The sequence below is a fragment of the Clupea harengus genome, chromosome 12, assembly GCF_900700415.2.
Source record: "Clupea harengus chromosome 12, Ch_v2.0.2, whole genome shotgun sequence".
Classification (NCBI taxonomy): Eukaryota; Metazoa; Chordata; class Actinopteri; order Clupeiformes; family Clupeidae; genus Clupea; species Clupea harengus.
In genome coordinates, this window is record NC_045163.1 from 10458293 (window position 1) to 10480594 (window position 22302).

General features: G+C 40.5%; 1 protein-coding gene across 3 annotated transcripts; it reads left to right on the forward strand.

The window, feature by feature from the left end:
* Positions 1–584: 584 nt before the first annotated feature.
* Positions 585–20644, forward strand: pargl (poly (ADP-ribose) glycohydrolase, like). 3 transcript variants are annotated; one of them, XM_042709291.1, is made up of 16 exons: positions 585–1155; positions 5642–6040; positions 6252–6371; positions 6904–6993; positions 7078–7149; positions 9192–9278; positions 9430–9590; positions 12538–12617; positions 13411–13483; positions 16823–16898; positions 18105–18252; positions 18580–18658; positions 19057–19165; positions 19345–19450; positions 19910–20038; positions 20349–20644. In XM_042709291.1, the coding sequence occupies exons 2-16, from the start codon at positions 5642–5644 to the stop codon at positions 20453–20455; spliced, it is 1836 nt and encodes a 611-aa protein (XP_042565225.1). In that variant the 5' UTR covers positions 585–1155; the 3' UTR covers positions 20456–20644. The 3 variants fall into 3 exon arrangements, with proteins under 3 accessions (XP_042565225.1, XP_012669939.2, XP_031433787.1); XM_012814485.3 differs by having other exon boundaries at positions 588–1220; XM_031577927.2 differs by lacking the exon at positions 585–1155 and adding an exon at positions 4346–4430.
* The last annotated feature ends 1658 nt before the right edge of the window (positions 20645–22302 follow it).

Consider the following 22302-nt stretch of genomic DNA (forward strand, 5'->3'; position numbering starts at 1 on the left):
TTAATAAATATATTATTATTATTATTATTATCCTAAATTCTGCGTGGCCTCCCCTTCTTGTTTCGTGCCTTGAGCTGGCGAGGGAGGGATGCAGCATGTTTAGTAAATAGGTCTACACAGAGGCAGAGCTAGTCACATTTTAAAGTCTAAAAAGCAACCTGACTTTCCCCCACCTGGAGTGCACCTAACAGACATCTTTGCTGAGAACACCTGAACACCAGTTTGTTGAGAAGATTACTGCACTGAATCACCTGTCTAGGAATGCTACTAGGAAGTCACAATATACTCAGACAGAACCCCCCTTAACCAACTGGTTTGTTTGTTTATTGGATTTTCCCCAGACAAAGTAGGCCTACCTTTAGTTGTGGTATAAAAAAACACTTATATCACAAGACTACTATGGTGTCTGCTGTACAAAACCAGATTTCAGACACACGTTCACAGACTTCCAAAATCTTCACAAACATTTTGACGGAGCTTGGGTACTGTTGGATTTAGTGAGGTCACTATCTGGTTTGATTCGTGAATGTGAAAATGTACTTATTATGCCAACATGAGGTCATCTGCACTTCTCTGTTTGAACACATACATAAACATAAAAACAAACACACCGTGACACTGCAAGTAACACACTATCACTAGAGTTCACACGCCATCTTGTGGTCAAACGAATTTTCCACATTGCAGGAAAAATATTGAATATTGTGAAAACTCATCACTGTTGTGAGATATATCTTGATATAAAAACGTTAAACTCGATCTAAACGATAACTAATAAATGAGTGTAGGCTAGAATCAACTTGTGTGCTAAGTCGAACAGTAGACTGCATTTTAACAAGCATACTCTTGAGTTTTCCAGTCGGCTAGGATGAAGTCCTGTACTGCTGCAGTGCGAACGGAAATTTTAACAGCGAAGACTTTTGATTTAAAAAAAATCCTCAATCAACGTGAAAGTGCAAAAATGTAACAAAACAAAACCAAAAAAGTAATATGTCTACTAGGTACTCGGGTAAAGTTATATGATCAATTCGCAACCAGTCTGGACGCTTCAGAAACCAGACTACCTCCGTTCAGCGAATAGTTACTTTCACATTCGGTTACCACATCGCTTGGCTGACAGTTGGCTACACCTTGAAGGCTAAGCTAGTGTTATCTGTAAGTCGTTGGAGAAAACTTCAAAACTCGTCTTTCATTCATCTACTGTAGTGCACAGTGACCATGTGAGTAGGCTACTCGAGCCCCGAACTCATTCTGAACAGCAGTTTTGTGTCGGTGGTTTGGCAACACTTCAACTTATGTTACGCTGTTGTGCAGATGTTACTTTGTGTCGGACCCCCTCTATTAAAAAAAACCAAACGTTTTGATGTTCTTAATCGTTTGTTGATGATGTACGAACTATGTCATGGACGTTTAAATTATAATTTGTTTTCGATAGATAGCCTAACATTGCAACATTTCCCACGAAATCGAAACTAAAATTCTACAAGATGGCGTAGTGTAGCTCTCTGATAATACAACAACATTCAGCTTTGTGTAGGTTTTAAATACCGCGATAGTTTGGCCGGTTAGCAAGATGTCGTTTGACTAGACTACGTTCACACAATGCAGCTAAGTTGACTGAATTAATAACAATTTAAATTCTTATTTATTAATTTCACGCACGGGATGTAACTAATGTCTCCCTTCACTCATATTTACCACTAATTTTAGCATTAGAGGACATCAAGGATCCATCCAATTACAGACACTTGCATCTTTGCACCTCATGCACCCTCAGGTGACATATTTAAAGAAGTAGCCTATAACGTTTGCAATACTAATTTCAGCCGTTCAGACTTCCTACCCCTTTCAATTATACACCGGATTTATGTCATAGTTAACTCAAAATGAATTGCGATTAATCGCAAATTTGTATCTATTCTAAATGTCCCTTCGTTTATTTATTTTACCCATCATTTTATTTTTATTTTAATGCCCTTATCAACATGGAAAAGTGGATTGGCTTGCTTTATGCAACTGTTTTATTTTATTGGGCGGTACAAAATACAATTATAAAGTGCATATTTCAGGTAAACAAGGACTCAGCCTATAGTGCAGTTAAACCATGGCTTAATATTTTCTTTTTTCCAAGTTTGCTGGGAACATAGCAGTCAGGCCTCTTATTTCAGAAACAATAAACTGTAACAGTTAGGTTACCAATAAAAGGTAAGCCTACTACTTCTTTGCTTTCAGCCAGCTGCCTGTTGACATTTTCAGACAACAGTGAAGCTCGCTTCTTTTGCACAACACAACTTTTAAAAGTGAACTTTCCATTCAGAAGCTTTTTATCATCCATTTCGCCGTATCGCGCTCACCATTCACTCAAACCGTAACGTTAGCCTACTACACAGTTTAATGTGAGGCCAAAAAGATTGTATATCTAAAAAAATAATAATAAAAAAAACAAATCGCGTTAATCTCGCGATAAAAAAATTAACGGCGTTAAAATGGGTTTGCGTTAACGCCGTTAATAACGCCGTTAAACTGACAGCACTAAAAATAAGTTAAACAGCTAGCTTGTTATGCTAAAATCACCGTGTTACACACAACACTAACATTATAAACAATGTTAATATGTTATCTAGATTAGATAGTGAGATAATAATAACACATGAGTATACTGATATTGTTTTTTATTATCATGTGACTATAATGCACCCGGGCCTGCAGAGTTAGTTTCGGTCCTTAAGGTTCTGTAGTTATACGTATAACAATACTAGCCCAGAGTTAAGCATATTCATCTAGCAAACTATACCTACCTTGGAGTGTTACAATAGCCAGTATCATTTTATTCCATGTGTCCATCCAGGCAAATTGGTGGATCCAAATGTTATAAAAAAAAAACATATATGATGTAATTTCTTTGTAATCATCCAAAATAATGTTAAATGTGAGGGTATTTTTTTTAAGTAGGCCACTGACTGGTCGATACGTGCGATGCATTGAGTGGGCAGCGCGCCGTGTACTGAGTGGGCCGGTCTGGAAGTAACTCCCGGGCCACTTTTTCCCCCCAGTCCGCCCCTGCTCACCGGGTGGAGCTTGATGGTTCTCGACGTTTGATCTAGCCAGTGGCTGTATTTAGGTCGAGGTGGTGGAGAAACACCGCTCCAAAACTGCTTTCTGCACGCCCTTTGGCCTGTATGAGTTTAATCATATGGCTTTCGGGCTATGCAATGCGCCGGTGACATATAAAAGATTAATGGAGCGCATTTTGGGAGATCAGCGACTATTGTTATATTTAGATGATGTGGTTGTTTTCTCCACCACCTTTGAACAGCATCTTGCCTGTCTGGAGCTCATCCTAGCCCACTTTGCCGATCTGAACTTAAAAGTCAAGCTCAGCAAGTGCTCCTTTTTCAAATCCCAGGAGACCTTCCTAGGGCACGTGATTTCAGCCGATGGGGTAGCCACACTCCCCTCAGTCATCTTCAAACTGCCAAGCTCGGGGCCTTAGAGCAACGATGGGAGTCCGAGTTGGCTCAGTTTGATTATGAGATTGTCTACCGGCCTGGTCGTTTGAATGCCGGGGCGGATGTACTCTCGAACCCTTGGTGGTAGTGATGTTGATACCCAGGTGGAGTTGAGTGAGTGGGTGGAGTCACACCAGACACGGCTGCAAGCAGCATACCAGCAAGCAGGGGAGAGGTTAAAATGGGCAGCGGAGTCAAGAAGCCGACAAAAAGGCCCTCCAACAACGTACAGTGTTCTCCATCCTGGTCAGTTGGTGTATGTGTGGAATAGACAGTTTGCCGGTAGGCACAAGATCCAAGACGTGTGGCTTTCAGTGCCACACAGAGTGTTTGCAAGGGCCGGCCCAGATAAGCCTGTCTATTCTGTGGTCCCGGTGGATGCCTCCAAGTCCCCTAGGAACGTTCAGCGCACAGAGTTGCGACTGTGTGGTCCTGGGGTGCAGCAGGAGTGGACAGAGCAGACCTTGGATAGTGGGAGTGAAGAGGAGGCACCTGGGGGCTGGATGAGGGTGCGGCCAGGCAGCTCTCATGCTGGGAGTCCATGCCCTGGTCAGAGCCTCCCAGTGCAGGCTGGTCAGTCAGAAGAAGGTTGGCCAATGACGGATGAAGAGGGAGATGAGCTGTCAGCGTCACCTGAACCCAGATCTCTGAGAAGGACCATCCGGAGTAATGCTGGGCAGCACCCAAACCCCTTCAATCTTCCACAGTCAGGGGGTTACCTTAGGACATGGCTGTGGAGTAAAGTTGGGAGAGCGAATCAGTGGGACGTGAAGGGGGAGACCCGCTAACTAGATCACCTGGATATAGTCCCGTCAGATAAGCTATCGGCAGAGCTGCCTTTTGTCTTTGGTGTGCATGAGTCCCTTGCCATCTACATCCAGCTGAGTGATTACAGTGAAGTTTGTGTGTTGGAGATCCAAGGTAGGATGCGCATCTTTATGAACTTTTGTACGAATGGGTTTTAAGCTATTACGTTGAAGCATTCGGTGATATGGGAATATGTGATTTGTAGCTTGCACAGAGTGCCGTGGCGTTTTACCGAGGATACGTTTTAAGTGACTTAATGGAGAAGCTGGGTGAGTTGGCATGGGCCTTGTGCTATGTATGTGTGATTTTAAACCGAGCTACTTATTGTGTGTATATAGCAGATCAGAGACGACGGAACATTAGGCATTGACGGGTAATGTTTTGTATGTTTGTTTGATTTGCAGGCATCGTGTACGCCACTGCTTATGTCCCGCATTTTGTAGTCTATGCAACCGTTGCCTGAATTTGGTACATCAGTCCGATGTGTGTGGGGGGTTAGCCTACATCTGTTAGGCCGTTTTGGTCATAGTTTAAGGGGAAACCAATGTGTCAGGTGGATGCTACACAGTACATTGTACATTGTACCAGCAACCTAGGGCTGACATGAGAGTGGGCCGATGCCTGTATTGGGTTTTGTTTTGTCCTGTTTGTGAGCTGACGTGTCTCAGAGAAGTCTATTTATGAAAATAAAAGATTGTACGTTTTTCTAGACTTTACCATCATTCTCCGGTATTCAGTTCATATCGACATCACAATAACACAACAGGGTGCACTACTGCCACCATACCAATACTTAACAAAGATGCCTTTGTGAGCATTTCATTGGGTTTGTCAAGTTGGCACCCTTTTTCATCAGTGTTTCGATGAATTAGGCCCACAACACCTCCAGAAGGCTCAACAGTGGTGTTTGGTGCCCCAGACCCACCCCCATCCATACTCATAATGGGTTACGACACACGTCAATACCAGAAACAACAACAGGGGGTATTCCAGGTACGTAGTTTAGTGACAAACTTGGGTAAATTAACTCAGAGTAAGCGGTTGTTTTGCTATAGGGCTTTTCTAGTTTGGTTTAGCACTTACTCTGAGTAAACTTACCCAGGTTTGTCACTAAACCACATACTTGGAATACCCTTCAAGATACATGTTGCAATGCTTCCACATGCATATCTCAGTGTCTGAACAATGCACTGCCTAATCATCCACATCATTAATCAACATTAGTCTCATGATGCTATGGCATGCTACAGGCAAAATGATGAACAGTACTTCAATGATGAGATGAGACTTCATAACATATTTCCCTATTGTCTATGTTGTGACAGATGGCGAAGAAGAATGACAGCTCTCAGGTAGTAAGCTGTCTCAACCATGATCAAAGCTGTGGGGATGACGTCCCAGGTGCCAGAGACTCGGACGAGCAGAAACTCAAGACGAACAGTGACCGACATCGATCGCTGATAGACTTTTCTGATGAAGAGACCAGCACCAGCTTTGTGAACCCCACTCCTTCAGAAGTGGAGCCTAGAGCAGTGGGTGCCTCTGGTTCCAGGGGTGGGGGTGGAGAGGAGGAAGTCACTTCAGGAAGCAGAGAGGACAGCATGAGAAGTGAGACTTGGGCCACCAGGGAGGAGCTCAAGTCATGGCATCTCAGGAGAGCTCAGGACTGCAAAGTAACAATGGGCCCTCTGCGTTACGGTCCAAGTCACACGATACTGATCGATGTAAGTCATTCTCACTAATGGGACGATTTGCTGTGGTTTGCCAATTTGTAAAGGAATTGAAGAATTGACATGAAGGAGTTTGAAAGTGACATCCAGTCAATCTAACAAACTAATCCTAGCGTTTTGTATGGTGTAGCAACCACTATAGGTCTGTTACTCCAATAGAATGCAGGTGAGTGCTCTCCATTTTGTATCTGTTTTGTCTCTATAGGTAAAGGATTTCAACCATGACGGAAAACTAAATACAGTGGATGGGAGGCCACAGTGGGATGCCGCCCATGTGAAAATGCCATACTCCAAAGAAAACATCTTCATGTCCAAGGGATTTTTGGTGATGGCTTTTTGATCAACATTTTCCTTTTTTGATAAAATATCCTCACATAAAAAGGCAGTCTAAAATGTCTTTATGCAGCTTTTGTTCAAAGTGTAAATGCCAGTTGTAAATGCATGCTATAGCCATTTCTAAAAAAAAAAAAAAAAACATCACTCAAATCCATCTGTCGTGGCTAAAATGCATGGAGATTAGGCAATGCATCTGTCTAGGGTTCGATCCAAATGCTCTGTGTTCTTACTGTCAACTCTACTACAGTGTTAACAAAGAGTACCCTGCTCTTAAAGGGGTAGCCTGGAATTTAATCAAATACACTTTTTGTCCATTTCGGTTAATAGCTCCTATAGCTGTCATTTGGTTTGAACAGCATTTCGTTAGGTAGACATTTCATTCTTCTGCCAGGAGTCGCTCACATGGTCACTTTGATACTCATACAGAAAGGCCTGCCACAGTGCTATCTTATTTTCTTTTAGCCTTTCCCTGCCTCATTTGAGAGCTGATGTTAACTCTTATCTCTTGTGGTCTACATCAGCTTGGGACTGACAAACAGCCTCGCTGGAACGTCATCTCCAAACACCTGAAGAAGCTGCACAAAGGCTCACCCACTGTGGCTGATATTGAGGTAAGAGACAGTACAGGGTGGAAAGGGATTGTGATGCTGAAGAAGATGATTTGGTTATTTGTGTTTTTCTTTCCTCCATTATAGAAAGCCATTATGTCATACAACCCACAGTACCAAGACTCATGGTCCTTTGCAGGACTTCAGAGATACGTACAGGTAGGCCTACTGTGTTTAGTAACCAATATTATCTCTCAGATCAGAGGTCTCTCAAAACCATTTAGTCCAAAAAAATTCACAGAAGGGAACAATTTTGGAAAACATTCAACTCTCGTGTAGCTCCTTGATTAGTTTAGTGTCTACAATATAGCCCTATACAATATAAGTTATTTAGCCCTTCAGCACTTGAATTCAAGGCATTCTATTATTCTGTTAAAAGAATGCATTCATCAAAAATGGGAGATTTTAAAATGTTTTGACAAATATTCTATAGTACATTCATTTTACAGCATTCTAAGGCACTTCACACTAAGCCAGATCAATCTGAAATCACTGATTTTATGTAAAACTCCAAAACACTGAAACGCCTTAAAAGTGTTTGTTGTTGGTATTCGCAAGCACATACTGTACCTCCGTCAGTGTCACGGCAACCATATGACATAATTTCTGAAAATCTCAGTTTTCCCTGTCCACACTACACTGCAAATCTGGCATTTTAAATGTTTTCGTTGGTGGAAACCGCTGTTTTAGTGTGGAAGGAAGGGCTAAACTGAGGAATAACTATGCGCTTCAAATGTACCCGCGTTAGTGTGGGCAGGGCCTAAACATACCAGTGTGATGGTAACCTGTAGCCTGGATACCAGACCGAACTTAGCCCCGCCCTCAACATTTGAAGTCGGGAAGTTCGGTCTGGCATTACTCCATTGGGGAGAAATTATCTTCGGACAGACATTGCCGGACCAATCAAATTGTCAAGGCGGGCTTTATACGATGATGGACAGATGATCAACAGTAACGTAACCAACCACGTCATAAAAAGGCGCTTGGTTTGAATTCGTTTACAACAAACATGGCTGCCGCTGGAGAGCTGAAATGTATAGATTCGAGTCCATTTAGACATTGACAGTGCATTCATTTTGAAAGAGGAACAAAGAAACGCGATCAAGGCATTTGTCAATCGAAAAGATGTTTTTGCCTTCCTTCCTACGGGATCCGGTAAAAGTTTAATTTATCAGCTGGCCCTGGTCACATACTACGTTGTTCTGATTGGTTGTAGGTAACCAATTGAGCGAAGAGGCATTTTTTCTCCTGGTTCGGTTGAAACACGCCCCATAATCACAGCCCAATGGAGCGATATCAGACTCATATTCTGACTAGAATTATGAGTATGACATCGTCAGGCTAGGTAACCTGTGAAGGGTTATAGTGTATAATATAGGCCATTTGGCTTTACTCTCAAATACAATGTTTGGTGGGTTGAAGGTTTCCTGAAGAGCAAATAACAAGCAGACATTCTTATCCAAAGCGACTTACAAGTGAGGAACAGCAGTCAAGCTTCAGAGACACGCTGAGAGTAAGCACCATCTTCAGTAAGTTCTGAGACACGCTGAGAGTAGGCACCATATTCACTAAATTCAAAGAGGCTGAGATTAAGCTCCATCTTCAGTAAATTCAGAGACACACTGAGAGAAAGCACCATCAGTCTAGTTCTAATCAGCTTGACAGTGCCTGAGATCAACATGAAGAAGCAGCACACAGTTGTACCGGTAGGCCACATCTGTCTCAGTCATCCTCTGCCTAAAAAAAATTAAACTAAACTAAATTAACATGAAAGACTAAATAAAAAAATAAAGTAATGAAAATTTCAAAACTATAATAACTCTGCTGTCTGTGCTTGATTTAATGATGATTTAATGACTCACCCCACTTCCACTTTCTAGGAGATTTAAACCTTCCTTATCTGTCCACCACGTCATACAAAGTATCCCAACTCCTCTCTATTGTCATCCTTTTCATTAGTAGCTCTAAGCTAAGTTGGGGTGTCAGTGGACATTGCTCACACACAATCTCCCTTTAGGTATCCCATTTACCGAGCCAAAAATGCTTATTACCAGTGCTCTCAATCAAGCATTCCGACGGGCAAACTATTTAAACACCAATTTTATATAGATAGATAAATAGATATTGCATTGCCACTACTGCCAGGGATACTGGATTTATTGATGATTTGTCCACATACTTACACATATATTTTATTTCAGACAATTCCGAAACAAGAGTCTATCTTCTCCAAGGTCATTCCCAAAATAGCAGAGTTGGCTCTAAGGCTGCCAGAGTGGGTTAAAAGGGTAAGACAAATAATTTCATCTATTTCCAGGATGTAAATGTCTTTTTTATTCATGTCGCCATACCAAAGCTCAGATGTCATCTAATGCCATGCATGTTTCATTACTGTCCGTATCCTGTTGTTTAACTATGTTTTTTGTTGTTTCAATGCAGGCCATTCCTCTGCTTCAGCGGGGCAGGAGCCATGCCATCACTCTCTCCCAGATGCAGATCGCCGCTCTGCTGGCCAATGCCTTTTTTTGCACTTTCCCCCACCGCAACACCACCTCTAGGAACGCAGAATATGCCGAATACCCCACCATCAACTTCAGCAGGTTAACACACAGTTCCAAGTGTATTTATGGTCATTCCATAATACACAAGTGCTAAGGGAGATAATGCATCATTGCTTCATTGCCTTTTGCAGTTCATAAACAACCAAAAACGTAATGTTATAATAGGATGACATAAACAAGACAAAATAATTATTACGAAAACAACTGTAAACAATGATAACACAAAAGTACATGTTGTTATAGAGGCAATATGGCCATTATAACCATTATGTTTAATTTCCATACATTTCAAGTACCATAATAGTCCAGGCAAAGTAACCAATTTTCGAGCCAAAAATAGAATTCATTGTAAAATAATTTTTTCAGCATAGATCATTTCTATGAGGTGTCCAGAACAACATACTAAAAGTACTAAGAAATCCTAGTTGAGGAAATATGTTTAATTCTCATCAATCCGAGATGTGTGCTAATAATTAGGGCTGAACGATTAATTGCATTTGCGATTAAATCGCGATATGGTAAAACGGGATTTTCTAACCGCAACGATTACAACGTGGTCTAAAATATATATATATTCGTAAAAAAAAAAAATATATATATTTTTTTAAGATGGTACATTTTGCACACAGTGTTTAAAAAGTGCATGCCTTGCGTTTATACTTACAATGACCTTGTTTAAACTACTTAAATGCACAGTGGCAAAGCCACCGATTTGTTAAGGAAAAATGTAAAATGTGGGAAAGCATATTTTACACTAAATGTATCTAATATTGTGTTGGTCATATTTAAATCATTCATTATGTTTTGTTGGGGGAAAAAAGAGGATAAAATAAAAAAATTGCATATTAAATCGCAATCGCAATATTGGGGAAAATAATCGCAATTAGATTTTTTTCCCAAATCGTTCAGCCCTACTAATAATGCCAGGCAACAATACATCCCAATTTTTTTTTCCTTTACTCCTATCAAAATAACACTTTACAATGAAAGTAACAATGAAAAGTAAAAACATTTTATTTTACACTAATCGAATATGCCCAAAATACACCCAAATAGGCTTAATTTTTTCCTTTACTCCTACCACAATAAAACTTTATATAGTAAAAGTATACATGAAAAGTTACTTTTTTTGTATTACAAGTTTCTTTTGAAATTAATTTGAATATGCACATGAGCTCTACACTCAGAGATGCAAACAGCGCGCTTTTCGGCGCCTCCCGCTTTTTTCCCCGTCAGTTTGGGTGACGTGTGTGAATCGTGCAGATCCGAAGAGTTTTTTTTAAGGGGGGGGGTCTGATTATAATTCCATCAACAGTAATTCTGGATTGCCTCCACCAAACAAGTAAATACGAAATAAGCAAATCAGCAGCGATTATTTCCCAAACCCTCGAAAGCTGTTGCAATGGATATTTAACGTTACTTTCTGTTTGAAGATCAGGTAGCAGATAGTGTTGAAGAATGGGTTACTTGAAATTGGACGACTTTAAATTAATATATGAAATTGAAAAACATAAACACCTATACAGATACAATAAATCAACAAGGATAGCAAAACAGATTGATAAGCATAGAATGAGACAGGCAGAAACGCAGGCAGGACGTCAGACGAGGAAACAGATCACAGTGACACAGTGATTTTTTTTCGTTTCATGTGAAGGCTGAGATATTCATAACATTTTATTCAGTCTTACTTGTGGTCCTTTTGTAATACCAACAGGTGCACTTCGTTGTGGATAAGTAAATCTAATGTACTGTTCCCGCTACGTGTTTAGCATAACATAGCATTACTAGCTATGTTTCTAGATAACTGTCTAACAGCTGTTGCCATTCCGACGAGACGACCATTTGAATTATGTGAAAGTAAAAGTCCATTGTCCAAAAAAGTCCAACACTGTGTTCGTTTCCATAACAACAATACAAGCAATATACATTTGCTGACCTGAATAAGCAGAGGGCAGAACAGCCTATTTAGCTATATTTTTGTAGTCCCGGTAATTTTTTGTTTGGCATGTTGGTGAGGTTATTTGAGGACCATTTCTCAATGGTTTTGTTCTTTAATGAATGTTTGTTTATTAATAACTTATTTTTCAACAAATAACTCAATTATAATTACAAAGAGGGAAATTCGCAACTCTATCGCAACTTCCACTTGCTCCCGCAATTTCATCGCAACAAACACCTAAAAAACACCGCAACTTTTTGGAAAAGCTTGCTGCGTGGCGAGGGCTTCAATTACCTCTCTCTTTTTTGACCATACATGTGTTTGCATCCCTGCACACTTATTGAATATGTCCTAATTTGCATAGGCAGAAACACCATACCCCTGGCAGGTACAGTACTACCAAGCCAGGCAGTTTTCAGGTTAGAGGCCAGTCTAAAAGCAGCATTGCCATCACCCATTGGCAGTAGGATGATTGGATGAAGATTGGGCCAATGTATTTGTCATACATATGAATGGTGTTTCTGCCTATGCAAATTAGGACAAATTCAATAAGTGTGGAGCTCATGTGCATATTCAAATTAATTTCAAAAGGAACTCGTAATACAAAAAAAGTTACTTTTCATGTTTTATTGTTGTAGGAGTAAAGGAAAACATTAAGCCTATTTGGGTGTATTTTGGGCATATTCGATTAGTGTATAGCTCATTTGCATATTATAATTCATTTTCAGAGAAACTTGTAATACAAAAAAATGTACTTTAATTGTGTAACGTTTCATTTGGATTGGAGAAAAGGAAAAAAAATACATTTTTTGGGTGTATTGTTGCCTGGCATTATTAGAACACATCTCAGATTGATGAGAATTAAACATATTTCCTCAACTAGGATTTCTTAGGACTTTTAGTATGTTGTTCTGAACACCTCATAAAAATGATCTATGCTAAAACAAATTATTTTACAATTAGTCTGTCGTAAAACGCTACTTTGCCTGGACTATAAGCTTTGGTTATCATTTCTCTTTTTTGCCTTATTTTTTGAATTTTCAGTTTATTTGGCAGTACCTCTCCCATGGTGATGGAGAAACTGAGAGCTATCCTTCAATATTTCAACACTGTCACATGTGAAGGTAGGCTACTGGCAGGAAATTAATCTTGAGTGTAATCCGGTATTAATGTAACACTATGGAGTTTCTGGAGCCGCCAGGTAGGGAGCTACTTTCTGCTGGACTATTCAGTATCTTATTTGCTGTCTTGTTTTGTCTTGTGTTGCATTTGTTTGATGTTTGACTGTGTTAGGAAAGTTGTTGGCAAGCTAGCCAACATAGCTATCACAATAGCATTACGAAGAAGCTGATGCGAGACCACTTATTACTAGCATCAATGTCCAAGCGTGTTATAACAAGCTTGCTAACATCGCTAACGAGATGTCTTGCTAGCGGCTAAACTTAGCTAAACCTGTTGAAACTTGCTTACTTTGTTTATGACAATCTAGCGAGTCAACAACTTTCCTAACACAGTCAAATATCAAGCAAGTGCAACACAAGACAAAGCAAGACAGCAAATAAGTTACTGAATAGTCCAGCAGAAAGTAGCCCCCCACCTGGCGGCTCCAGAAACTCCATAATGTTACTTTAAATTAAATTAGCTTTATTTTCAGCTGTATATGTACAGCATTATTTGTGACAGCAACTGTTATTATGCAATATTGTGGTGTGAATGTATAACATAAATGGCATGTTTGTTAAAACTTAAAACCAAACAAACAACAAAACCAAACATATATTAGAACTGTGATGTTTGGCCATCAGTGTGATGTCATAAGCTTAGCCATCCATGTTTAGTAGGTAATATGTTGAATAGTGAATAAGTAGTTAATTGCTGTTTTGGATTATTTCCCCTCTCCATTGATTGTCTTTGAAGCCTCCCGGCCATCTGGGTTGGTTACCTTTCAGAGATGCTGCATCCCAGATGCCCAACTTCCAGACTGGAGAGGGTAAGGAAGGGCAATGTACTTACATTTCATGGAAGATGTTTTAATACTTTTAATTTTTAAGAAAAAAAATACAACCATCCATACCACACCCATGCATTTATTTACTTATGTTGGCACTAGGGCTGAAACAACTAAAATTGACTATAAAAATGGCTGCCAACCAATGTAATAGTCGATTAGTTGGTTATGTCATTAAGCACGTTGTTGCCCACATTAACTAGCTTCTTAGACATAAAAACAAGGTTCTTCACTATGCTGTTATGAGGGAAAATATATCTATAATTGAGGGGAGGTAACATCAGCATGATCGAAAACATTTAAATGTAGGAGCATTTCACTAAAGCCTGGCCTCTGCAAGGAGTGTCGCCAACTGTATTGTAATAATAGCAGCACGGGCACACATATGCTATACAGGCATCTGAGAAGAAAAACATGTCGACCCTGCGTAAGGAGACTTCACTAACTTTAGTTCAAAACCAGTATGATTAGCTACGCAATGATTCACTACGTTGGTGTAATTAGTCTAAACTTTCAAAACTGTCAAATTTGGTTTGGATAGTTGATATAAATTAGGCCTTTGTAGGATTTAATTTTTTCACACCTACAACTATTTATTGATTAATCAACAACTAATTGGTTAATTGAAAAACAATTGACAGAATAAGCAATAATCAAAATAGTCTTTAGATCCATAGCAATATAAAAAAGTAATAAATACACACAATATGAAAATACACACTGGGGGGGTTGGTATTTCCTCTGGCCTTAATATCCTTAGCACTCAGTCTTACTGTGGCTGGAGAAAAGGTGTTGTGGAAGCGTGCCTTGTGGGTGAAGATGCTCTCTGTTCTGTGGGGTCTCTGGTTGTATCCTGACTTCTTCCACCTGAACAGAGAGTGAGCTGGGTGGTATGGATCACTGAGGATGCTCTGTGCTTTTCTCCTGCGGCGCTGGAGAGGCTGACACCTGAGTCTGAGTCCAGCCTTCCTCAGCAACCTGATGAAGTTTCTTCACTGTTGCCACAGTGTGTGTGGCCCAGCTCAGGGAAACAGTCGGGAAACAGTCAGCATTGCATAGAGGCATAGAGTTTGGGGCTGAGGCGGGGGAGCTCCTGAGCTGATTGTGAACTCAGCAGAGACTTTATTTCCCATCCTCACCGCCCATTGTCTGTCTGTCAGGAAATCCAAAATCCACTTACAGGTGGGTGTTGGCACTCTAAGGCCCCGTGCACACGGAGTCTAGTTTGCCAGAACCCGGATTCATTTTTCACACACTTTTTATTCACTTGCACACGGAGCCGGGTAAAGAGAAATTTGCGTGCACATGAACCCAGCGAATCCGCTGTAGCACATCCCCCACGCCTGTTGGTGGCGCTTTAACGGCGCTACAGATAACTGAAGAAAACGGAGAAGAAGACAGGAGCATGCTAATAAAGTGACATATGACAGTAGTCGAGATCCAACTAGCAACGTTTAGCCTAGCCGCATAGCCTACATTTAATCTGCACAGTAACACATTATGGTGGTTAATAAAATCAGTGGTCAGAGCAGACTGTAGGTTAAGCGAAAAATAATTATATTTTGTATTGATAATAAAGAGTTTAGAACAGTGCAACAAAGCAATGTGCAACATGACATGTCTGAGTTGTTTAAATGCCTGTGCTTTATGGAGATGCTGAGCTTGAGCACGAGAGACCACAATGCAAGTACTGTGGATCCTGGATGGTTCATGGTTTACAATTGCTTCCAATTTCATGGTTTTATTACTAACAACAAATGTAGGCTATTGTTGAGGGCTTTGTCCTTCACGTACTGTACCTCTGAAGTAACGTTAACGCTAGCTAGTAGCTGTCGCTATCGTTGTCTGACAGGACTAAAGCTAAGGTAACATTCATCTTTATTACAGGCCGTTTTGAAACTTCCGTCTATAATAAAAAATCTTTTCACGTCAGATTTGCTCATATAGGCTATTGCTGACACTTTTAAAAACTGGTTTTGTAAAATGGTCTGATGCAAATAGATTAAACAGTGATAGATTAAAGTGTGTTTTGTAATGTCATCCCTTTCCTAACAACATCGATTTAGATAGATAGATAGATACACTTGTATTAATCCCATGTAATAGCAGCAAGGTAATAGGAAGATTTTTTTTTTAAATTTTTGGAAGCTGGAGAACTGGCTGCCACACTCGCTGCGCCATGGCAACCATTCCAGTTATTAAATAATGCCAGTCGTGTCCGTGTTCCGCTGGTCTCAAAAATTACGTCCAACTGGCTAAGTAAGACCACGAAAAACTATCCACATGTAGGTAGAGCAGCACACTATCCCAATACAAACAACTAAACACAGTAGAAAAATGTAAGTCAAAAAGGAGCCACGTCATACATTTAGTTTATGTTGTTGCTGTTATGAAGTAAAGCAGTGGGGTTAATACAGGTTCAGCCTGAGGTTGTGAGGCGATCACGTGGGGCAATGACATCATCAAATTAGAAAGGGTTTGCGGATAGGGCGTGCGCACGAACACCAACCCGCGGACAGATTCGAGTTTACTCACTTTGGACCCCCAATTCGAAGGAGTGCGGATACAGTGTGAGGATACAGTGGGTTCGTGTGCACGATAGGGCTATCCGGAGACATTTCTCAGGCAAACTAGACTCCGTGTGCTTCATTGGCCAGATCATGTTGAAAGCAGAGCTGTAATGCCAAAAGTGCAGGCCCGAAACCGGTTGTTAACCGGCGTTGTTAAACAACTACTGTCGTTAAAAGATAGAGAGAGACTGTCATTTTGAACACCCGCTCCACGGTTACCATGGTGCTAGGTCAACGGCGATTTTGGGAAACTCTGTCCTGTTTGGACGGCAGGCCAAATAGAGGATCCACCATGTCTGGTTTTATGGATTGGAAAACCAGCTTTTCCAGGCACTTCACGGTGACCGGTGTAAGTTCTACTACTCTAAAGTCGTTCATTGTAGGTGTGTTTGGGTTTTAGGGACCAGCACTATAACAGAGGACTTAAAGGGCCATGGGACTGTTTCCCGCATGAGAGTGGAGTTAAAATGATGTTAAAATTAGGGGATTTACCTGCTATAAACCCTTTAGAACCTGTGTGTGTGTTCTCCTGGAGCTCAGAGCTTACAGGCGGATATTGAGTTCAGTCCGTCGAATCGGGCATAGAAACTGTTGAGGTTGTCTGGTAGGGTGGTTTCACGTCCCTATTCATGTTTCTGCTGTAGTTGGGGACAGATTTGATTCCCTGCCACATACTTCATGTGTTTTGGGGTTTTCATCCATTTTGAATGAAGGTTATTTGTATAACTTATCTTTGCTCTCTGCTTATTAGGAAGGACGAACTCCTGGGAAATATCCGTGTTACATCTGAGGGGACCATTGAAAAGGAGGGCAAAGGCTTGTTGCAGGTAAGTCTGTTTCATAATTATAATAATTTCATTTGTATAGTATTTACCAACCATTATGCAATAGGAAGGGAAAGAGAAAACCTACGCCCGTAGTGGTTGCGTTCCTGTCGGAGAGCAGTTTACATTCAAAATCCAATTGTTGCCAGTGCCATTGCCAGTGAGTGAAGTTCTGAGTTTGTACAGTAATAACCTTAGCCTGGATACCAGACCGAACTTAGCCCCGCCCACACATTTTTTGGTTGGGAAGTTCCGTCTGGCATTACTCCATTGAGGAGAAATTATCTGCGGACAGACATTGCCGTACCAATCAAATTGTCAAGGCGGGCTTTATACGATGATGGACAGATGATCAACAGTAACGTAACCAACCACGTCATAAAAAGGCGCTTGGTTTGAATTTGTTTACAACAAACATGGCTGCCGCTGGAGAGCTGAAATGTATAGATTCGAGTCCATTTAGACATTGACAGTGCATTCATTTTGAAAGAGGAACAAAGAAACGCGATCAAGGCATTTGTCAATCGAAAAGATGTTTTTGCCTTCCTTCCTACGGGATCCGGTAAAAGTTTAATTTATCAGCTGGCCCTGGTCACATACTACATTGTTCTGATTGGTTGTAGGTAACCAATTGAGCGAAGAGGCATTTTTTCTCCTGGTTCGGTTGAAACACGCCCCATAATCACAGCCCAATGGAGCAATATCAGACTCATATTCTGACTAGAATTATGAGTATGACATCGTCAGGCTATAATAATCTACTAACTGCAAATTTTTGAAATTGCTCCTTTCGTTTCATAAACGGACTAGCCCTGACACCACCTGTCAGCTCTCCCTGTGAGTAGCAGCAAGATTATCATTACAAGATGTGCATTTTTTGGTTATTAGAATAATATTCAACCAGCCAATGGGCATTTGCCTTATTCGGCTGGTTGCTTTTGTGCTGCACTGGGCCACTATGTGGCATGATTTTGTATGTACCTTGGGACACACCGCTTTCCGTACAACTCTACAGACTAATAGATAATTACATGATCAATCAAAACACAGGGTTTAGCTCTTTGTGCAGAAGAAAAGCTAGCGTGCAGATAATGACGTGATCAATCAAAATGGCCAAAACAAACAGATCTACTTTTAATACAGTTCAAACGTGAGGTTTTTGTGCTGTTTTCTGCTGCCCGGCCACGTGGTTCTTGTCTCTGTGTGCAGGTGGACTTTGCCTGCAACCTGGTGGGGGGAGGGGTTCTGAGCTCGGGGCTGGTCCAGGAGGAGATCCTCTTCCTCATGAACCCAGAGCTGATAGTGGCCAGGCTCTTCACAGAGAAACTCAACGATAACGAGTGCCTCAGAATCAAAGGTGAAACTGCCCCACCCTTCTCAGAGGGCTAACCATAGAGCTGCATGTATACGAGTAGACACAACAATAGAATATAAATAATAAATAACATCGGTTGAAGACGCAAGTCAAAAAGACCCTGAATAGGTGAGCAAAAAGACTTGCGACATAGCAACACCCCAAGGTTATACATAGGGATGCCCAAAGGCGGCCATGCAAATGAATAGCTTACTCGTATTTTATCTCCTCAATAAATAAATCGAAACAAAATAAAAAAACATTTGTTGGACCTCTGACCTTGTTAATTATAGTCTAACTGACCTTTATTTCCTGTTATTGTCCATCCAGGAGCTCAGCAGTACAGCGAGTATTCAGGCTACAGTAAGAGCTTTGAGTGGTCAGGTTCCCACCGCGAAGTCCTGCCGAGGTAAAATAACTCTTTATATTGAGCTCAGCATATGTAATGAGCTCATGTAATAAGCATATGCAGAAAGCACATGTCAACAACCTACAGGTGTTGCAGGCCCTTACATCACTGAGATAACTTAACTGTAAGCAACTTATAATAAACTGAAGGCTTTGATAGCATGCTGTCTCAGACCCCATGTTCTTGGCTTTGTAAGTGCCATGCTACCATATAAACATATAAATATGCTAAACATATAAATACTATATAAATAATATATAATTACTAAAAATTTAATTTTCATATATCACATAATCATATTATACTCATAATCAATTGTAATGTGAATATAAAGTATTATTTGTTTACTATGTAGTCTTATCCTGCATGCCTCTGGAATGTGTGATGTGTGTTCTCAGAGATGACTGGAGGAGGCTTCAGCGTCAGATAGTCGCCATCGATGCTCTCAACTTCAAACACCCGAACGAGCAGTACCAGAAAAATAAAATAAAGCGTGAGCTGAACAAGGTCAGAGGTCACTTTCAAGTATACATTATATTAACAGTCACTAAGTTACTTTTCTAATTCAGTGTTAGTATTATATAATTGAATGAGCGCTTGTGATATTTTGTACTCATGGTACAACCCCCCCGCCCCGCCCCCAAAATCACAAATTAAAATTTCATGTACTGTGTTTTCAATCTCAGGCTTTCGTTGGGTTTAAAGAGGAAGACCATTCTCCCAATAAACTCCCAGAAATTGCCACTGGAAACTGGGGTTGTGGGGCTTTCCATGGAGATCCCATCCTCAAAGGTACTATACCATGGACTCTCCATTTACAATTAATTAAGTATTAACTGACTGTATGACTGAAGCTAAACCAGATATACATTTTGTCTAGCTGTTTGTTAAGGCATACATGTGTACATGTATGCAGGAGTCTGGCTTTTCTTCGTTAGTGGTTGCTTTGTGTATGTGTTTTGGAAGGTCAAGTTGTGACTTTTCATTGTCCCTGCATCCTTGAACACATAATACTATGCAGTATAGGGGGAGCACCTGACGCAAGCAGCAGCATCCCAACCCAAAATAAACTAAATAAATAAATAAATATAGAAAATGTACGTCATAATACCAATACAATGTAATTAGTTTACTGTACTTCTGGCTTATAAAATAAATATTGGTATTCAAAGTCTGGCTGAGAGGAACAGCTAAAGACATGTTTTCCCCCATCACGACTATTGATCAATTGATTGATTCGTCTGTCTGCAGCTCTTATTCAGATGATGGCTGCTGCCGTGGCGAAGAGAGACCTGGTCTTCTTCACTTTCGGAGATAAACACCTGGAGAAAAATTTGCGCAAAATACACACAATTCTCACAGAGCACAAACTCGCAGTCGGTAAGAAACATGACACCAAAAAACAACTGTGGTTATAATGGGTTACTACTTTTCAATTATACTGTTATTGTATCATACGACAATCCTTTGCTTAAGAAGATATTGCAAATTCTTTTTTAATAGACAACCTATTAAACCTCTTTCTGTTACGGAAAAAGTGCAGTTAAGTTGGAGGTACTTTTGGTAGGTCATTACATTACAGAATATCTGTCTTGGTTTCACTCCGCTGGTTAAATCACCGAAACTATTTTTGTATAATATTTAACATTTACAGCAGCGTGTACACCTCTTCTCTTCTTTCACACGCCAGGAGACATATACGTCATGTTGGAGTTCTACTGCGTTGAAAGAGCACGCAAACAGGACCTGGATCTGTGTTCATACATACGGACTTACACGAGGAACAGTCCCCTCTGAATAGATCGGAGACCTGCTAAGCCTGATGCCAACCTCACAAAGCCACGTAATGCACTACAGAACCGATTGATTGACACATGCCTTATTTAGTCTGGACATGTTTGAAGGAGACCTGAATGCACAGACATAATCGTTATGTATACTATTTACAGTGCAATGGGTCATGATTAAAGAAAGTCTTAAATGTAACCTGGTCTGGCTCTGATTTACACTTTGCTCATTTGTGGTCAAGTGGTCATGAAGTTACAAAATATGTGTAGCTTTGAGGTAAATATTAAGAGATATGTTCAAAAAAAGGAAGCATCTACACCCTTTTTAGGCACTATGAAGAACAATGACAATGGGGCGACATGGATTTCTCACTGGAACAGGGGTTAAAGCATGGACACATCCGCAGGGTCAAAAAAACAAACAAACACATTTAGAAATGAATGATTGCAGATTATGGTGAGACTTTTGAAACAGCAATCCCAAGAAAGGTCAGCAATAGTACGCCACCTCACTACAATATGGTACTAACACTGCTAAGCTGCTAAGCTTTGTCCTTGAAAGGTTACAAGATGACCTACAATCACAAGGTGACATGTTATAGGGGTATGTCAGTGGAAGAAGATTTGATTTGCAACCATTTCATTGAGGATATATGAAAAAGGACAGCGATTTACTTAAAGTGCAACAGTGAACTGTAGATAATAATGTAGTTTTATATTGCAACATTTCCATAATTACTTTGTTAATAGAGAATATATCAATAAAATAAATAACAAACAAAACATTAAAATGTTACAAGAACTGGTAACTTTAATGTTGGGAAATAAATACAATACAGGACTTTGTCCATGTACTTGTTGGTGGCTTCGTCGACATTTAAGGAAAACATGCCATTTTTTTTTAGCTTTTCCGAAATACGTCTTTTAAACTCAGGTAACAGGTGTTATGCCGTGTGTGTTAAAATAGCGGCATGCCGATTGGATATTGACAGTTTAGTCAAACACACGTCACACACACGGTCAGTTATTGATGCCGGTACATCAGCTGTGAATGTTGATCCCGGTAAAGGCGTTGTGTGTTGGAGAGCTAGTTGCATATATTAGCTTTCTCGAGCACAAAGTGCAGAAGCAAGCACCTGCTTCTCTTAACTTCTTACACCAGCTACCAAAAGGCTTACTGTCCTTCCCTTCTCATCTCTTCTATCCATGCCCAGCGCCATTTATTTTCATGAACTTACTTTCCATCCTACTCTCCTTTGATGTGATGTCTCTCTACTCGGGCATCTACGCTAGGCAGAGCGAGAGAAAAGTCGGTGTTTGAAGCACATTTTCCCAGAACCCGCCCCAATCTACTTCTGATTGGCTAATAATGTTATTTTGAGAGCGGGAGAGTTGTGCTCCTTTCATTTCATTGGCAGACGAACTCATAAACTCGAAAGTGATGGTGATGTGTTTAAATATATATATATATATTTTTTTTTCGCAGCCGCACGCCGGAAATCCGGCACGGTGCCGGAATACTTTAATCCCTGCTGGAAGGACTTGGAGATTCAAATCCTCTGTGGTCTCTCCAACAGGTTGTCAACTTTCACAGGAATGATATTGGGTGAACCTAAAGTAATCTTAACACAACATGGATTGCGGCTGATAGACGTTTAGGCATGACAGTGAAACTGCTTGTGAAATGACCTGTGGTGTTCTTATGCCAACTAAGGAAAGGTCCACCTGGAGTCAGGAGCGACAGCCGTCAGTTATAGATGGGTGCTGTAGGAGGCCTGCGAGAAACCATCCTAGCCAAACGGTCACCAAAACTTAATTAGCACATCAAAGAAGTCACTGATCAGACAGACTGGCAAA

What these genes read in the sequence shown, in the direction of transcription:
- pargl (XM_042709291.1), top strand. Translation starts at nt 5,642, where the DNA reads ATGGCGAAGAAGAATGACAGCTCTCAGGTAGTAAGCTGTCTCAACCAT. An exon ending in CCCACCATCAACTTCAGCAG is followed by an intron (nt 9,591 to 12,537) that starts GTTAACACACAG and finishes TTGAATTTTCAG; the next exon opens with TTTATTTGGCAGTACCTCTC. An exon ending in CACCGCGAAGTCCTGCCGAG is followed by an intron (nt 18,659 to 19,056) that starts GTAAAATAACTC and finishes GTGTGTTCTCAG; the next exon opens with AGATGACTGGAGGAGGCTTC.